This window comes from Pelmatolapia mariae, linkage group LG4, assembly GCF_036321145.2.
Source record: "Pelmatolapia mariae isolate MD_Pm_ZW linkage group LG4, Pm_UMD_F_2, whole genome shotgun sequence".
Classification (NCBI taxonomy): Eukaryota; Metazoa; Chordata; class Actinopteri; order Cichliformes; family Cichlidae; genus Pelmatolapia; species Pelmatolapia mariae.
Window position 1 is genome coordinate 34,627,385 of NC_086230.1, and position 16,724 is coordinate 34,644,108.

At 49.8% G+C, this 16,724-nt stretch overlaps 1 protein-coding gene across 3 annotated transcripts in view; it reads right to left on the minus strand.

Annotated features, from left to right (window-relative positions):
• LOC134626598 (caskin-2-like) overlaps positions 1-16,724 on the minus strand; it is a 53,055-nt gene that overhangs the window by 25,264 nt on the left and 11,067 nt on the right. For all 3 annotated transcript variants that reach the window (XM_063472557.1, XM_063472556.1, XM_063472555.1), the window contains exons 3-5: positions 5,604-5,655; positions 372-469; positions 124-269 (exon numbers count right to left, since the gene is read on the minus strand). In XM_063472557.1, coding sequence (XP_063328627.1) covers positions 124-269; positions 372-469; positions 5,604-5,655 — 296 coding nt within the window. The remainder of the gene's footprint in view (positions 1-123; positions 270-371; positions 470-5,603; positions 5,656-16,724) is intronic.

Sequence of the window (16,724 nt, forward strand, 5' to 3'; positions counted from 1 at the left end):
GTGTTCATTTTTTGCCATCATATAAACACATATTTATTCCAGGCTGAGTGATGTGACCACAGGTCATGTAACTAGCGGTGACACGTGTCCCCTTCAGACTGAGGACTGCGCGCTCGCACTCACCACTTCGTAGTGTCCGTACTGAGCAGCCAGGTGCAGCGGGATGTGGCCGTCGAGTGAGGCGCCGTTGACCGAGGCTCCGGAGCGCAGCAGCATCAGGACCGACTCAGCTTTTCCCTGCCAGGCTGCGTAATGCAGCGGGCGCATTCCTGCACGACACAAACAACACAAAGACCGTCGGTGTGAGCCGAGTCGCCGTAAAACACGTGGAGGCGGAGCCGATCACAAGGCGGTGTAACGGAGCGTCTCACCGTTACTATCCTTGATGTCCACGGTGGCCTGAGCCTCGAGCAGCGCCGCCAGCAGCTCGCTCGTCCCTGTGAGAGCGGCGTGGTGCAGCGCTGAGAACCTGGCAGGGGTCGAAGGTCACAAAGAGAGACAAAGAGCATTAAAGTCAAACAACCCTCGCCTTCTAGTTTTGACTCGTTTGATTTTTCCAACATTAACTATGATGGAAAATATTCCCTCCTCACTGAGCAAAATTTCAAACTTTGAAATTACGACAGGAAGTCGACACAGTGACACTCCCAGTGTCTCGCCCTTTGGGGTAACCACACACACACGCACACACTCACGCTTTATTCATGAACTTCCTGTGCTGTGTCATGTTTGCGTATCTGTGTGCGTGTGTGTGCGACACAAAGGCGTCACTTTCACAGCTCGACAGAGCGGCGTATGTTTCAGACTGAAAGCAGCTTCAGATGCTGTTTGCAGAGTGTGGCTCAGCTGGACCCCATCCGCCTCGCACACACACACACGCAGACACACGCGCACACACACGCAGACACACACACACACACAGACACACACACACAGACCACATCAGTGTGTCTGCCGCTGGCTTCATTCACACAGAATCAAAGCGCCCTTTGAAAGCAGCTCTGCTCTTTAATAAGAGATAACAGCGCTGCTCTTCTTCCTCACAACAACGAGATTCTGTGGTGATCTGAAATCGTGCATCCAGACTCCGTTCTGTGATCGGGGTGTGTCTGAGAGCCAAACAAAAGGCTGAATAAACGCTCCGCGGTGCCTGGACTCGCCGCCGCACGCGGAGAGAAGGGCGGAGGCCGAATATTGTGAGTCAGACAGACTTGTGGGTGCAGGTAACGGCAACACCTGGGAGCACGTCCAGATGTGCCCGGCTCTCCGGGCTCACGTCTGACATGGTATTGTGTGTGCAGATGAACCAGCTTGAACGAGGTGGGCGTGTCCATATGTTATCGTGCATACAGAAAACTGCTCCATGTTCGCTTCATGAATGAAATCTGTTGCAGACACAAACACCTAGAATAAACGGAGCTCCACCTTTGTGGAACGTCACGGCTCCGATCGACTTCTTTCACATTCCAACTGCGACCAAACGAACACACGCAACACCCTCGACCTGCGGGTGACTGCAGCGGCGACCCGGTGGGACCCGGCCAGTCCCCCGACCGTCGCAGACAGACAGTGCTGATCAGAGCTGCTCGACTGTGGTCGGGGACTCCTGCATCATTCTGCTCACATCCACGAGGTTCTGGCTGGACTCTGAATATTAATAGTTATAATGAATTTCTGTGAATTTCTCTGTAATGACATGGATCCTATTTTCACAAACAGACTGAGCCTGACTGACTGCAGACGTCTTACTGGTGTTTCAACTTTAAAGACGAAAGATCTCTTTGTGAGAACAGAGTAACTCGCCGTGTTCAAATCTGTTTACAACAAACACCTTTAAAAAGCAAAGGATGAATGTGAACACGAGGAAACTCTGCGACTGCTTTCTGGCTTTGTGATGAAGTCACGAGCGGCGCACATCGAAGCATCCTCCCCCACATGTGAGGCGCTCAGCAGAGGGGCCGACGCTCGGGGCCACGCGTCCTGTGTAAAGACAGCAGCAGAAACATTACAGGCGCTCTGCAGCGAGCCGAGAAAGACCCGAAGAAGAGAGGACGCTTTGAGTGCAGCGCTGCTCTCCTTTCTATCTGTTGCGTAATGCGAGCGATGGCATTCATGTGGGTAGGAGACAGCGCCAAGGGCAACTCCAACAGTAATGGATGGATCGCTGAGAGAGGCAGCAGAGAGCAGGCGGAGGAGGAGGAGGAATCCTTCTGAGGAGTCAGGAGCGAGGGTCGAGCGTGTCGGTGTGCCGTGGAGATCACTCGTCTGAACGGGCTGAAGGCTGCTAATGAGGCTGCAGACACTTTGTTATTAGCAGAGGATTAAAGGGCGAGCAGGGCGAGGAGGAGGAGGTCACTCCTTTCTTACCAGTGAACATGGAGCTGGGCGCCGCTTTGGGAAACGAACGTTTCACACGCTGAAATGGCTCCTCCTCACTTTACGTCCACAAACAACTGGAACGCCGCCTCCGTGGGCTTCACGTATCCAGACGCGTTGAAGTCCAGACTTTTAATTAGATTCAAACCAAATCTTTATTAAATCATGAAAAACTGTTTTTTTTACCAAGTCGCCTTTTTGTAGAGGCTCAAACGTGACAAACTAACATGACGTCAGACTCCAGAATCACATCTGTGTGAGGCTTAAACTGAGGCCTTTCTCTGGACCTCATCAGAATAACATTTTAATAAATAAATAAATAAATAAATAGATAATAACCCTGAGGTGTTTCAGTAACACCAACCTGAAAGTTCAGATGAATGTTCAACCTGAATGTTCAATATTTAATGTTTTCATCATTTTATGAAGCAGATTTGATGCTTTTGTTTCTATTTTTCCCATAAAAATCTAAACAAAGTAAACACAGTTGTTTATTGTGCTCCCTGTGGCAGAGCGAGGCCTCCCTGACCTCCCCTCTCATCACCTCCTCTCACCGAGCAGGAGGGCCACAGACCCTGAACTCCTCCCTCTCTGCTGGTGTCATCCTACAGACTGGAATGCACTGCAGTGGTATTAAATACAACACACACACACACTTAGACAGAGAGGGAAAGCTACAGCTGACATTCCTGCTGATAGTGTCACATTCCTGCAGAGGCCCGACCAATCACAGAGCTCTAAATCTTCCTCGACTGCCGTCTGTCTGCAGGAGACGACCAGCAGCAAATACCTGATTTCCTTCGGACCTCTCGTGCACCATAAAACAGGAATATGTTGCCCGATGCTTTCTCAGTTTTGGTTGGTGATTGGCTGCTTGATGTCAGGGGCGGGACGACCACCATCTGTGGCGTTACTGAAATCTGTAGATTTGTGTTCATGACCTCGAGCATCAGCGCCTCGTCTGGTTTTCCTCCTTCTCCTCCTTCCCTCCACAAACTGAAGAGCGACAAAGAAAGTCAAAGGAATCGTTCACAGGAAAAACGTCCCAACGACAAAGAACGCTGAAACTAACGGGTCGGGAATGAAGCAGTGCGCGCTCAGACGGCAGCGTGTGGACGCAGGCCTGAGTCTGAGGAATCAAAGAGATCATCTTCCAGCCGTCACTGACCAAACTGACATGGAGCATCAACGCTCGGGAAGTGTTGAAGCTCCGTGTGAGTCCGAGGAACAGGAAGTGAAACTGTGGAGGCCTCATCGTTTCTAACACACGTCCACGGCACAGAAACTACAGCTATCGCAGCGGTCAGCGCTGGGACGGCCGCTGGCAGCTCGGGCCGCCTCCCAAACAAAAGGCCCGATCTGCTGTCATCGCGGGGAGCCATTCCAGCGCCGCTCTCCATGGAAACACATCCAAACATGGAGCCAAAGGGCTGCCGGAGACCTCAGAGCAGACTCAAATACTAATTTGTCTCACAGGGACGCAGAGAGGCCTCCTATTATGTGTGTGTGTGTTTTTCTCTCTCTCTCTCACACACATACACACAAAGACAAACGATGTGAGTGATGAATGGCTGACCTGGCCAAAGTCCTCCACGGGGCACTTTCTCTCCTCACCTGGGGAAGGCGGGTGCTCGGTGCTCAAAGCCAATCAGAGCTCAGAGGAGGAAACCACCAGCTTTTGTTCAGGGAGCGTTCTGGCGAGGGCAGCGAGTGCCGTTCTGTTTCATTCACTCCTCTCCTCATTCATGCCTGCTTTTATTTCTTCGTTTGATCAAACGAACCATCGTGTGACCATGAGTCAAAGATGGAGGAAAACGACCTCTGACCCGCTGCTCATGCCACGCGCTGACACATATCAGTGAACCAGTGACGTCGTACGTAACCACAAATCATTTGTAGTTACAAACTGTCACTGCGTCTGGATGCTGACGCCCGTCTGCTTGTGACGGAGGCTTCAGACGGGCTGAGGCGTGCTGGGCGGACACCCGAGGACTGTGGGAATCTGTGTGTTGTGTTTAGATGCAGCCGTGTGATAACAGAGCGAGGAAGAGGAGCTTCACTGCCCGGCGAGCTGCCAAAAAACCCCTCTTCCTGCCCGAGATACACCTCCACACAGAGGCCATTACATGCAACACACACACACACACAAGCCCGTTCAGCTATCTTAGTGAGGACCTTCATTGACGTAATGGTTTCCCCAGCCCCTTACCCTAACCATAACCTAATTATAACCCTGACACTAAAACCTCATTTTGTGCCTCAACAAGGTCTTCAAACTTGTGAGGACCGTTGTGTGTGTCCTCATAAGTGACTGTTGGTTCTCACAAGTATAGTGGAATGCAGATTTCGGTCCTCACAAAGATAGCTAGACAGGAACACACACACACACACACACACTATTTCCCAGCGTCCATCCTTAAGGAGCCCACTTGTCTCCTCTCTCTTTAACCTTTCCTGACCTCTGCTGTCAGCGCTGTATTAAGTCATCCAGGCTCTTTGTAAACACTCCTATCTTAATGGTCACCGCTCTCCCCCCTGACCTTTGACCCCGCTGCCACCATCCCTCCTCCTCCAGCCCTCTGTGGAGCCTACAAAAGGAGCCGGACACTTGAAGGTGTCTCAGGACTGGCGCGGTGGTGTCCAGACGGTCTGTGAGCTTTTGTGTCGACTTAAAGCTGAAAAGAGTCAAACGTGCGTTTTATGAAGCTCGACGCTCAGCTGACACTTCCTGATTCATGGGTCCAAAATCAGGCAGACGTCACACCTGATACACCACAGAGAAATCTGATGTTGATATTTGACCTGCACATCGCGGTCGAATTAATTCCATTTCTACAATAAATTAGTCGAACAGCATAATTGAATGTTTTATTTGTTTTTCCTGCTCTATTATTATTTAACCTCCAGGATGCACACAGAGGATATAAAGACACGCTCGTCAGATTGAGGAGGGAGGAAACAACCTCGGGGACTCGACGAGGACAGATTAAAGTCTCCTCGTCTCCTTCCAGGCTGCTAGTGTTTAAGCGGCCGATGAACGTCTCAAAAAAACACGCTAAAAAACCAAAACAAAGAAGCTTTAAACAAAGTTTGAATCTGCTGAGTGGACAGAGCACAGAGTGGAAACTTTTTATAGGAGCTCGGGGAGCAGAGAGTAAAAAAAGCTCCCTCGCTGGGAGGAGCGGGCCCAGAAAACGTCTTTTTATAGTGTTGACTTCATCACTCACCCATCTGAGTCCTGGAAGTTCACATTCAGCCTCTTAGTGGAGCCCAGCAGCTCTGAAACACAAAAACACACAGAACATGAGCGCCTGATCGTGGTCATGTGATCGTCCAGCGAGCGGATCGTTCAGGTGAAGCTGGACGGGAGGACGGCTGGAACACGTGGTTAAAAAGTCAAACGTACACGAAGCTCTTTGACTTAAAGACTGAAACCCAGAATAACGCTGAGCTAAAGGATCATGGGTAATGTAGGATTTAAACCGACAGCAACAGCATGTCTGTTTCTGACAGACAGACCAGCTGTTATAAACCAGCTGCAGGAAAAGGAGAACCACTGCTTCAAGCTAACCTTGTTCTGATTGGCTGCCCTTTGCAGACAGAAGGTTTAAACAGCAGATGGGCGGAGCTTCTGTCTGTGATGCTACAAATCTGAAAACGAGAAGTTTTTCACATTCATGAACCAAACGGCCGTTTCACTTCCTGACAAACTCCTCCACCGCTGTCTTTACAGTTTTGAACGCAGTATAATGGCAGATGCATTATGGGTAATAGTGATGTGTTTGTGGCTGCGTGACAGGTTAATCTGAACTTTGACCTTCCTGTGCGTGTCTTACTGCTGTCCTGCTGACAGCCTGCAGGGTCCAAACTAACCACAGTGCCGTCCTGCATGAGCTCACGTGATTCATCGTTAAAACTTTTCTTTTCAGCGGTGGTCAGAGGCGTCTGGACCGCAGGTGGAAGCTCAGGAGTCGGTGATAACGTCCACGTCTGACTGCTGCGGGATGACGAGATGTCAGAGACTCTCTTCCACCGGAGGAAATCCAATCAGAGCCGATGGGAGGAGAAGCTTCCTGCAGCAGACGGGGACACCCGATCGTAAATCGTCCTCCTGAGCACGCTTCATTAGCCTCTGGCCCAGCCCTGACCTCCTCAGCAGGTTTGCTGCTCAGACACAGAGATGAAGCTCGGCGCCTCTTTGATCCGCTGCCAGAAAAGTCTCCTCGCCGCCGGGGGCGACACTACAGACTCGTTCCCGTCCTCGTCTCGCAGCCTCGTTTTCACTGCTGCTCGCTGGAATGCCGTCCTTCTTGAAGCGAGGGGGTTCCTCGACGGTCCGGGCTCTGTTTGGTACGGTGGCGTCTAATCAGCGCGTCATCGTAACGCCACGGTCAGCAACAGGAAGTCAGAGCGTCTCTCTCCTGCCGAGTTATCAGCAGAGCTCTGCGCAGGTTCAGGGGCTCATGGAAACCAGTTTAACGTCTTCCGACTTCTTACGTCAAAACCTGTAAACACAGTCTGCTGCCACCGCCCTTAACCCCCCCCCTCACCACCTCACCACCTCACCACCTCACCAACAACAACAGCAGCGTTTGAAGTAATGAGGATCTCGGGGCAGCACGGCACGCTCGCCCTCCGGGACCGCAGCGCTGCTTTGATAATGACCTGGATTTCAGAATGAACAGGAATAAATCAGCATGAGCGGAGACGCAGGAACGGGCTGAACGCAGGGAGGAAGTCGCCGCCGCTGTGTTTCACCACATGAAGTGTGACCACTCTACTTCACCCACTCCCTCAGAGAGACTGGACGTCACGGCGGAATGAAACGCCATAATTTTATAATCACATCAATAATGCGATCGCTTCGTTTTTACATAAACGTTCCGAGTTTGTTTGACAGCAGCAGGCCTTGGAGTGGTGAGGATCAGTTATGTGAAATATGTTTTTGAAGATCATATCGTCCTGATGACTCCGCTGCTAACAGATCTAACACGGGACTGGAGGTCTGGAAACCAGCGCAGGGAAGGCTGTGGACCAGCCTGCTGCTCCCGAGCTCTGCGTGCACCAACAGTCGGCTTGTAACGCGCGGTGATCAGGCGGGGACCAAAAATGCCTCCTGCAGGAAAATGACTGGAAATGATTCAACGATTAAGACGATTAAAAGTAAAAAGTAATTTTAGGCGGTTTAAAGTGAAAGCATTGAATCACAGCCACAGCTGTGGCCACCGGCGTGCAACTCTCAACCTTTACCCACCCCGCCAGGTTGGAGGCAACCTAACAACCTCCAAACAGTTGAGTCTGACTGACACTCACTGCAGTCACTCTCAGACGGATGGGTGAAGGGTAATCAAGTCAGCAGTCTCAGTCAGTCTCTGCCCACGAGCAAGGCGTCTCTCCAACAGAGACTGAGCGTGCTGCGCTCGGGTTATATTCCTGTTTAAAGCGTTTGTGTCTTTCTGCAGTAAAACTGCAGCAACTACGTCACTATTCAAAGAGGAGTCTGTTTCACGTCTATCAACAAACTTCACGTAGTTGCCAACTTGACTCCAATCGACTGCAGACTGATAGCAGTCCGACTTACTGCTGTTTCACTGACGTGTTGATGCAGCAACGTAACTCTAAAGACGGCAGCTGAATGCGAGCGGCTGCAGACCTGGTTCCCCTGGTTCTCTGATTGGCTTCAGTCACTGGGGAAGCTTCCCGCCAGCATCTCTCCAGGACTCCAAACGATCTGTGCGCAGGATGTTTTGCTAGAAGCTCCGGTGGGACAGACAGCAGTGTGTGTTTAATCTCTGGGCTTGAATTAGGAGTGACGTTAAAATCTGGTCTTTATTACTGAAACGATTATTTGAATGATTAAAAGTTAAAATTAATGACAAATTAGAACATCGGTCACAGAAAAAGAAAACAGGAGCCATTTAAAATTCCTCTGTAAACACACACACACACACACACACACACACACACACTCTGACAACGTGATCAGACGTTAACGAGGCAGGTTTGACATCCACACCGACCCCCGGCAGCTTCTTCATCATCTGCTGCACATTTGTCCAGAGTTATTTTTAACTTTATGCTTGTGGAGCAAGGCGTGGCCGGGTCCCAGCAAAGGCTGCAGGCTTCTGCTTTTTATAATTTCAGCTGAAACGTCGGCGTCCTGCGGATCAGCCACCACAAGAATGCACGGAGAGGAGGAGGAGGAGGAGGTTTTCTGCAGGAGTCTGCAGATTTCAGCGGTCTGGTTTGGGATGGTGAAGTGGATCCTGAAAGCAGATCTGTTGTAAAAGAAAAAAATTGAAGCTAAAATTAGCCGCCCGCTGCGAGTGTCTATGATTAGACGTCTGCAGGCTGCGGCTCACATCTTTTTGTTTCCCAGCTGCGTGTAAAACAAAGCCATAAAAGACGGGACGCCGCGGAGCCGCGTGGAGGCCGGCAGCGGCGTGCTGGCCCTCCTCCAAACACACCACAACAGACTCAGAGGCACAAAGTGAAACTCCTGCAGATTACAGCGTGCAGTTCAAACACCAGCGCCTTCATGTGGTTCAGCAGGTCACATGACTGCAGATATCAGCCAGCGAGGCCAACAGTACGCGCTCAGCCTCGTCAGCTGATCGCAGTCTGACAGCTTCAGCGTGTCCACCTGCTTTTTAAGGAGCGACCTCGGGTTCTCGGTCAGAGATGTTTCTGTGTGACTTCGTCAGTCTGTGGAGGAACTCTTCTTCACAGCGCTGCTTCAGTTCATTCATGCACAGCCTCTCAGTCAGGCTGAGGTCTGGACTCAGATCGCCGTCAAGCTGATCATCCAGTTTGGTTGAGCCGTGGGTCATACGGCCTCACGCTGACTCTAGAGCAGTTTGGTGCTCAGAGGAGTTCACGGTCCACTCTGTGACTCTGAGGAGCCCAAACCATCATCCCTCCACCGGGTCTGAGGCGTTTGGTTTCCTCCAAACTATCGACAAACATCACACATTCACTCTGTGTGATCTCTGATTAGTCAACTGTGAAACAGCTGGAGACGCTCATACTGTAATAAGTAAGGCATTGTAATGCTTCAGTCAGACATGGTGAACTTTGACCTCTCCGTGTTCGGGTCCCTTTCGTTTCATGGAAGACAACGTAAATGGTAAATGGACTGGTTCTTATATAGCGCTTTTCTACTCTGTCCGAGCACTCAAAGCCCTCACTTCCTGTAAGTCTGTCTCGTTTTACCAGAAGCTTTCGGTTTGTGACGTCTGTGAGTGTGAGTCCTTCACAGAGCCGCTTTGTTTGATGAAGCTCGGCCGGTCTCGGAGGGAAACACGGGCACCAACCAGCACCTCTTCCTCACTCCTCCTCCTGGCCTTCAGAGAGCCTGGCACGGGAACACAGGAAGCTCTGCGAGTGTTTGTCCAAAGCAGCAGTGGGACGAGTCTGCCTCTTATCTGCTGACTGAATGAGGACAACGCGGTGAAGATGAAGACGTCCTTACGTCTTATCTGAGGTCTGAAGCGCCGAGGACACGGGGGAGGCTCGTCCCCGCGCTCCGTCCTCGGCTCAGAGAACCTCCCTTACGGTTGGACTGGGAGCCAAACAGGACTGCAATCACAGACTGGTTTTATCTGCTGTAGCTTTAGACAAACACGGTGAGCATATGTTAGATATTAAACGTAAGAATAACAGTTTGTCTGCTGGATCTGCTCCAATAAAGCTTCGTGAAGTCCAGAAAAGGAAGCATAACGTGCGTGTGAATTATTGGACTATTTTTATAAAGAATGCATTTACTGTGAGCTTCAGTTCATTTTCTCCTGCTTTGGTTCAAACAGTTAATCAGTAACGACCAAAGTCAGAGCAAAATGTCTCTGAACCCTGGACAAAAGAGACGCCCTGGTTGACGTAAGCAGCTTGTTTCAGACACAGCATGAGCTGAGCTGAGGCCTCATTTAAATAAAGAAGGATTATTTTGAACTGTGGATCATGCACAGCTGCTCCAAAAACACAAAGCTGGAGATGCAAAAAGTAATCAGCCCTTCTGTCCTTTCAGAGTAAAACACAGTCTTTAAAGAAGCTAAAAGCCTGGAGCTTAAAAACAGTGAAGGTACCTAATGGAGGAAATCCAGACTTTGACATGTCCGTGTTTATCAGATGTTTTTGTTGCTTTCAGCAGGTTGTCCTTCCTCAGAGAGCAATAAAGTTTAAACGTATTTGAACAACACACCTGTGACACTGACGTGGATTTTCATCATCCTGGGTCACACACCTGAGGTGTGTGTGTGTGTGTGTGTTGTGGAGGCGTCAGGCTGTAACCTGACCGTGACTCGGTGTGGGAGGAAGAGGAGGGGGTGGTGTTGTGCTGACGGAGGCTTGGCTCTCAGGGACAAAGCCGTGGCCCTTCCACACTTCCTGTCCCAACACTATTGTTCCACAGGGCGGGAGCGAGCAGCGGACCCCGCCCTGAAGGAAACAACAAAATCACTGAGCGAGGAAACTTCCTCAGACTGACTCTCTGCAGTCCACAGTGGGGAGCTGACACACACACACACACACACACACACACACACACACACACACACACACACACACACACACACACACACACACACACACACACACACACACACACACCTAAACAGCTCGGTCTAAGTCACTTTGAAAGTTGTCCATATTTTCAAAGTGACTTCTTGTTATAATTTGATGCTGTAAAGCTCATATGATTGTTGGGTTTTCTCTGTATCTATTATTGTACGATCTACCGTACGATATAAAAGCGCCTCGAGACGACTGTTGTTGTGATTTGGCGCTATATAAATAAAACTGAATTGAACTGAACTAAAGCTCCGAGGCTCCACCCCAAATCTCTCTCTGAAACTCTGCCCTCTTCAGGGCCCTGTGCCAGTGATACAAAAGTCTGATGTTTACGTGAGCATGTGTTTAACCTGCAGTGTGACAACAGGTTAGGACGTCTGCTGATGTGAGGAAACAACAAGAACACAAAGTGAACAAAAACAGTTTTTTTTACCCTGATAGGAAACCACAGCAGAGACACTGTGACGGGGCCTAACTCACAAAGTCACACAGCAAAGACAAACTAACCAATCAACACAGCAGAGTGAAACTTATGGTGAATGAAGTCTGGAGGAGAGTGACATCACTTCCTGTCAGCAGGTGAAGCAGTGAATTGAATCAAACACGTCGTCCACTTAACTGTGTGTAAAACCTGTTGTAGTAAAAATGATCGAAGGAGCTTCAGCTCCTCGCAGCACAAACTTTTCTCCAACTTCCAATAAATTCTTCATCACTTTCAGTTCCACGGAGCAAGTCTCACCACGAGATATTTGCATCTGCGGGCTGGAGCCGCTCTATCGGCCGCCTGATAACAGCGACGTCACGCTGGCAGCACAGCTGATAAGACGGCCTCATTCCTCACTCGCCTTCCCACCTCAGCCTGAACCGCCGACGCTCTGCGGGCTCAGCGGGAACGTAAACACACAGGTCTGCCACAGAGGCTCCAAACACACAACAAAACCGTCACACACACTCTTCAGGCAAGCCTGAGCAGACAAACGAAGGGCGCATGAGCCCACGGCCCATCAACGTACCCTGTGAGCTTTGGTTCCAGTGATGAACAGAGCCACGTCCTTTATTTTGAAAGGAAAAGGAAACTCAAATGTCAACCTGAACTTGGATCTGAGGAGAGCAGCCGATATGAGTGGCTTCAGGAAATTTCCCACGATGAAGACTCAGGCGGGAAAGTCAGGCTGGTTTTAGACTCAAGAGCTCAGGATAACCCGGCCGATGGGAGCTTGATGCCTCTGACATATTTGGACGTCTGATCAGAGACAGCAGATCAGTACAAAGCACAGTCTGCTGTGAGACTGCGACCTTTTGGTCACAAAGAGGTGAAAAAGGGCAGACTCGGATCCTCCACAGCAGAAGCAGAGAGGAACCTCAGAGTTATGAGAAGCTCCAGTATACACACAGAGAAGGCCTCCATCAGCTGATGTATGCATCCTCTGCATGCACAAACAGGCCCGTCACGCATGCTGACTGATGGAGGAGAAGCAGGGAAGGACTGTGTTCTGAGGCCGGGCTGACAGAAACGAGCGCCTGCAAACTCGGAGACGAGCCACGACGCAGATGAAGAAGTGCAGAGGGACGGAGGAGAGGAAAGAAACAGAAGCTGGGATCTGTTGTGTCCATCCTGTCAGAGAAGTTTTACAACCAATCAGCTTAAAAACTGAAGCAGGAACAAGGAGAGCGTCCCTGAACGCATCCTGGTGCAAACACACCTGTGAGATGGTCACAGTTCGGTCTTAAGGTCGGAGAGGAGACTGAAGCAAAGCACGAAGCTCGACTTTCGGCGCTCTGCTGGGTCATTATCACACACAAAAGGTTTCAGCGTTTATCGTCTGAACTCAGCGTTTGTGTTCACGGGAAGAAATCTGAAAACACAAACGTGCGCAGGTCAGACCGCTCTGTGGACAGGGCTCGGGTCAGCGGATAGCCAACCACGATGAAGGGTCACAATAATGAGCCTGATTAACAACCACGTGGGCCCCGTGGCACTCATGAGATAAACTCATCCAGACTTGCTGTTTAGAAACAGAGGCATTGTAATGTATCCAGTGATTTGTAATGTAACTCTGACAGATGCAGACCGCTCAGAGCAAAACTCAGCACTGAGCTTAAAGCTGTTAAAGACGTTTTAAATGAGAGAGTGAGACATCACATTACTAGCTCTGTGAACCTCAAATCAAATGGGGAGAATCTGCATTTCTGACCGTCTGCAGGTTCCTGAACTTTCGTTTTTTCCACACTGAGCGGTTAGAAGTGTGTTTCAGTTGCTATTTGCCAAGAGGCCAGAGTCAACAGAGCCTAATGAGGACGCTGAGATGGTTTCCTGAGTGCGCTGACAGCCGCCTCTTTCACACTCTGCTGTGGAGACGCTGATCAGGACTCTTCAGGCCTGAGCGCCGTCCAGAGCGGCTGGCAGCTGGACCGCACGGAGACAAACTCCTCATGAATATATGGGGCTGCAGGGCCCGGCCTGGTGGAGCTAATGGAGTGAGCCAACAGTAAATATTCACATTATAACAGCAGCTGGTGTTTTTATCCTGTCAGGCAGCTTTTACAACCAGAAATATGATCTGAACGCTTTTGCTTTTCCTAGATCAGCTCTGTATTACATACACTTTCACTTCTTACATGACATGTGGGATACAGTATGAAAATGTCTGGAGCCCAGCCAGGGTCCCAGGGCTCCAGGGCTCCAGCTCCCCACCCCGCCACATATCCTGGAACCTACAAGTAGCCACAGCACAGTGGGGTGGGGGGGGGTGGGGGGTAAGACCCCCAGAAGGAGAGAGCCAGAAAACAACTAGCTCAGTAGGGACCCTGCCGTGGGTGGTGGTCTGCAATTACAACGTCCTGGAGCAGCACCAAGCGCGGCCACCACAGAGAGTAGACTGGATGTGCAGAGGCGTCCTGGGGCTCATCTGCACACTGAGTCACAACACCAGCCATCCACTCAATTACAGCAGCTTGTTAATGACACACTCGCTGTCCCAGAGGAGGCACGTTTAGACTCAAACCTCAGAGGGAAATTTGGGCTGAGAGCTGCTGATGAATGAACGGCTCGGACATGCCGGAGCACAACTCTTTCCTTCAAACTGTTCATGTAAGAACAGCTTAATTATAGCCAGCCTGCAGGCTTTAAACACACAGTCTGTGAGTGCCAAACCAACGGGGCTGGGTGGCATTAATCACGAGGCAGCTGAGATTACTCAAGTATGCGCTCACTTTAACAAAAACATCACGCTGTCTGCTGACTTAAACTGATCTCAAGCTAAACGTTTTTATTGCAAGAAAGAACAAGATCATGATGTTAAAGTTCAAATTGAATCCAGCACAGAAACAACAGCATTATATCGCTCTTTGCAAACATCTGCACCGACAGCATGCTAACACGAAGCTAACACTGAGCTAGCTGAGTGACTATAAAGCTAAGTGTATGCAGACTCCAGCCCAGCAGCCAGAGCCTGAACAGTGATGAGCAGCCAGGCTCATGCTTTACTTTCCTCAGGCTGGTGTTCATCTTTCATTAACACTAAAGTACAGATTGTGTGCGTGTCCTCATCAGCACAGGGATCTGTGCAGCCTCAGGTTTTATAGTTAACTGGTAATTATGAGAAACACCTTTCAGCTCATTTTATACAGTAACAAGGAAATAATGTAACTAGTTACTCTAACGGCAGTGTAATGAAGTACTGTCCTGCATTAATTTTAAGTAATGTGATGTGTAATAGATTACTTTTTTGCAAAATAATCCCATCAATGATGCAGCTAAGCAGTGCTAAACAGCACCGCCAGGGTTTTATTAGTATTTACCAGTAAAACATTATCCATGTTTTACTGGTGACAGAACATGCAGGACTGTTACTGGTTGTCCTGACTGTTACATCTAATGGCCCTTTAAGCCTAACTGGCTTAAAAGCTCCGTTTTATCTTAGAACTGTTTATTTCAGCTAAAAATGCTCTGACAGACAGAAGCCGTCGATCTTCTGTCCGGTCTTTCCAGTATTGTTTTCCCAGTGAAGTGGTTCAGGGTGGAGCGTGGTGTGTGTTCCTCTTCCTATCCCAACCTCAAACAAGAAAGAGGCTCAGGACTCGGCACATATTGTTCGGGGGGGATATGAGCTCAGCTCCACGCCCGTTCCTCTTTTCCTCGCTGACAAAAACCTCCTTCAATCTGGACAGTCGCAGCACCAGGACCTCCTCCGCCCTCGTACACCACCTCCTCCAGCCTGCTACATGCGACCGGGCATGCCTGTGTGGCCGATCAAGCCTCCACTTAGGTAAACTGACATTCACAGCAGCAGGCAGAGGCCACAGAGATTACTTTATTCGTTTACTTGTGATTGATCAATGAGGTGACAAAAACAAATATGAGAACACTGAATGAGGGTTTAATGTCTGAATAAAGTCATGAGGGGTTAGGGGTCGGGGCAGGGAGCGTGGCAGCCTTCCTTTAGTGCTCTTATGTGATTTCCATGAGAGCACATAAGACAAGTGGCTGATTAACAGTGAGGTGAATGAATGTTACATTTTAAGGCTAATGAATTGAAGTTTTGTAAACCTTAACTCTCTGAGCTCCTGACTTCCCGTAAGCGAGGGGAAGTGTATGAGTGTCATAGAGCTGAACTACCAGCCTCTGAAACGATGTGTAACATCTTTACATCTTGTATCATAAGCACCAGCCTGCTGAGATGGCAGATATTTAATGTTCAAAGGATTATTATCCAAACCCTGAAACCGAAAGCTGAAGACAGCTAACGGACGTGGAAACAGTCCGGTCTGATGACCAGCTAATCCAGGAGAAGGAAACAGCTGTGACCTCAGAACCTGAACCACAGGACAGGTGAGAAAGCCTAATCAACATAAAGGAGTGACAGCGCTTCGTTCTCTCCTCTCTGCAGGAGCGAGCGTCTGCTGGCAGCGCCGCGAGGCCTCCCTCTCTTTGGCTGAAGACTTCAGGAAACGCTCCGTGTGCGGCTGGTTTTCACCAGAGTCAAATTCCAGCCTCAGCGAGCAGATCGAAGGTACTGCCGTGGGCTTTGCATACCAGCGCCATGACATCAGCGCCTCTATTCTCCCCTCTGCATTCAAACGCTGCTCTGCTACACGGACAATAGCTGGCACAGATACAACACAGGGGCTGAGGGGGCGGGTGGGAGTGGGTGCTGGAGAAGCAGAAAACTGAGTAAAACTTGGAGCTCGTAATCCGCAGCTGTGAGCGGGACGTCACGCTGGGCCGACGGCCTCAAACCACACTCATCTCTGAGCCTTTTATCACCGTTAAAGTGTCAGAGCGAGCAGATCTGGACAGACGTGCACAGGCCAGCGCTTCAGAGGGAAAATTAAGCCTCGTTTTTTAGCATCTCACCACAATTCTGACCTAAATTAGAGTGCAGTGAATTCCTCTCGTGCTCAGTGGTGGGAACGGTTCCTCAAACAAAGTCAGAGGCAGATCAGAACTCATAAGTCAGACGCAGGACAGTCTCGCTAACAGCAGAGAATGAGAGTCTGACGAACCGACAGTTTGAACTTTTTCCTCTGAGAAGGAACAGTTTACTGCCAGAGGCCCAGGTCAAAGCAAGCTACAGATCACAGCTGGTTTCAGGTGGAAGAAGCTCCTCAGCACCGATCTGCCATTTCACCAGGAACGTTGTTAGGATCCTCGGGATCTACTCACTTCAAAATCATCCTTCTTTATTTTATACAACCAGAAAAAAAAAACAACATTCTAGCTCCTCCCCTTTAAGCTAGCTTTCTTCTGATTGGCTGCCCCTTGTACACGGAGGGTTTGAACA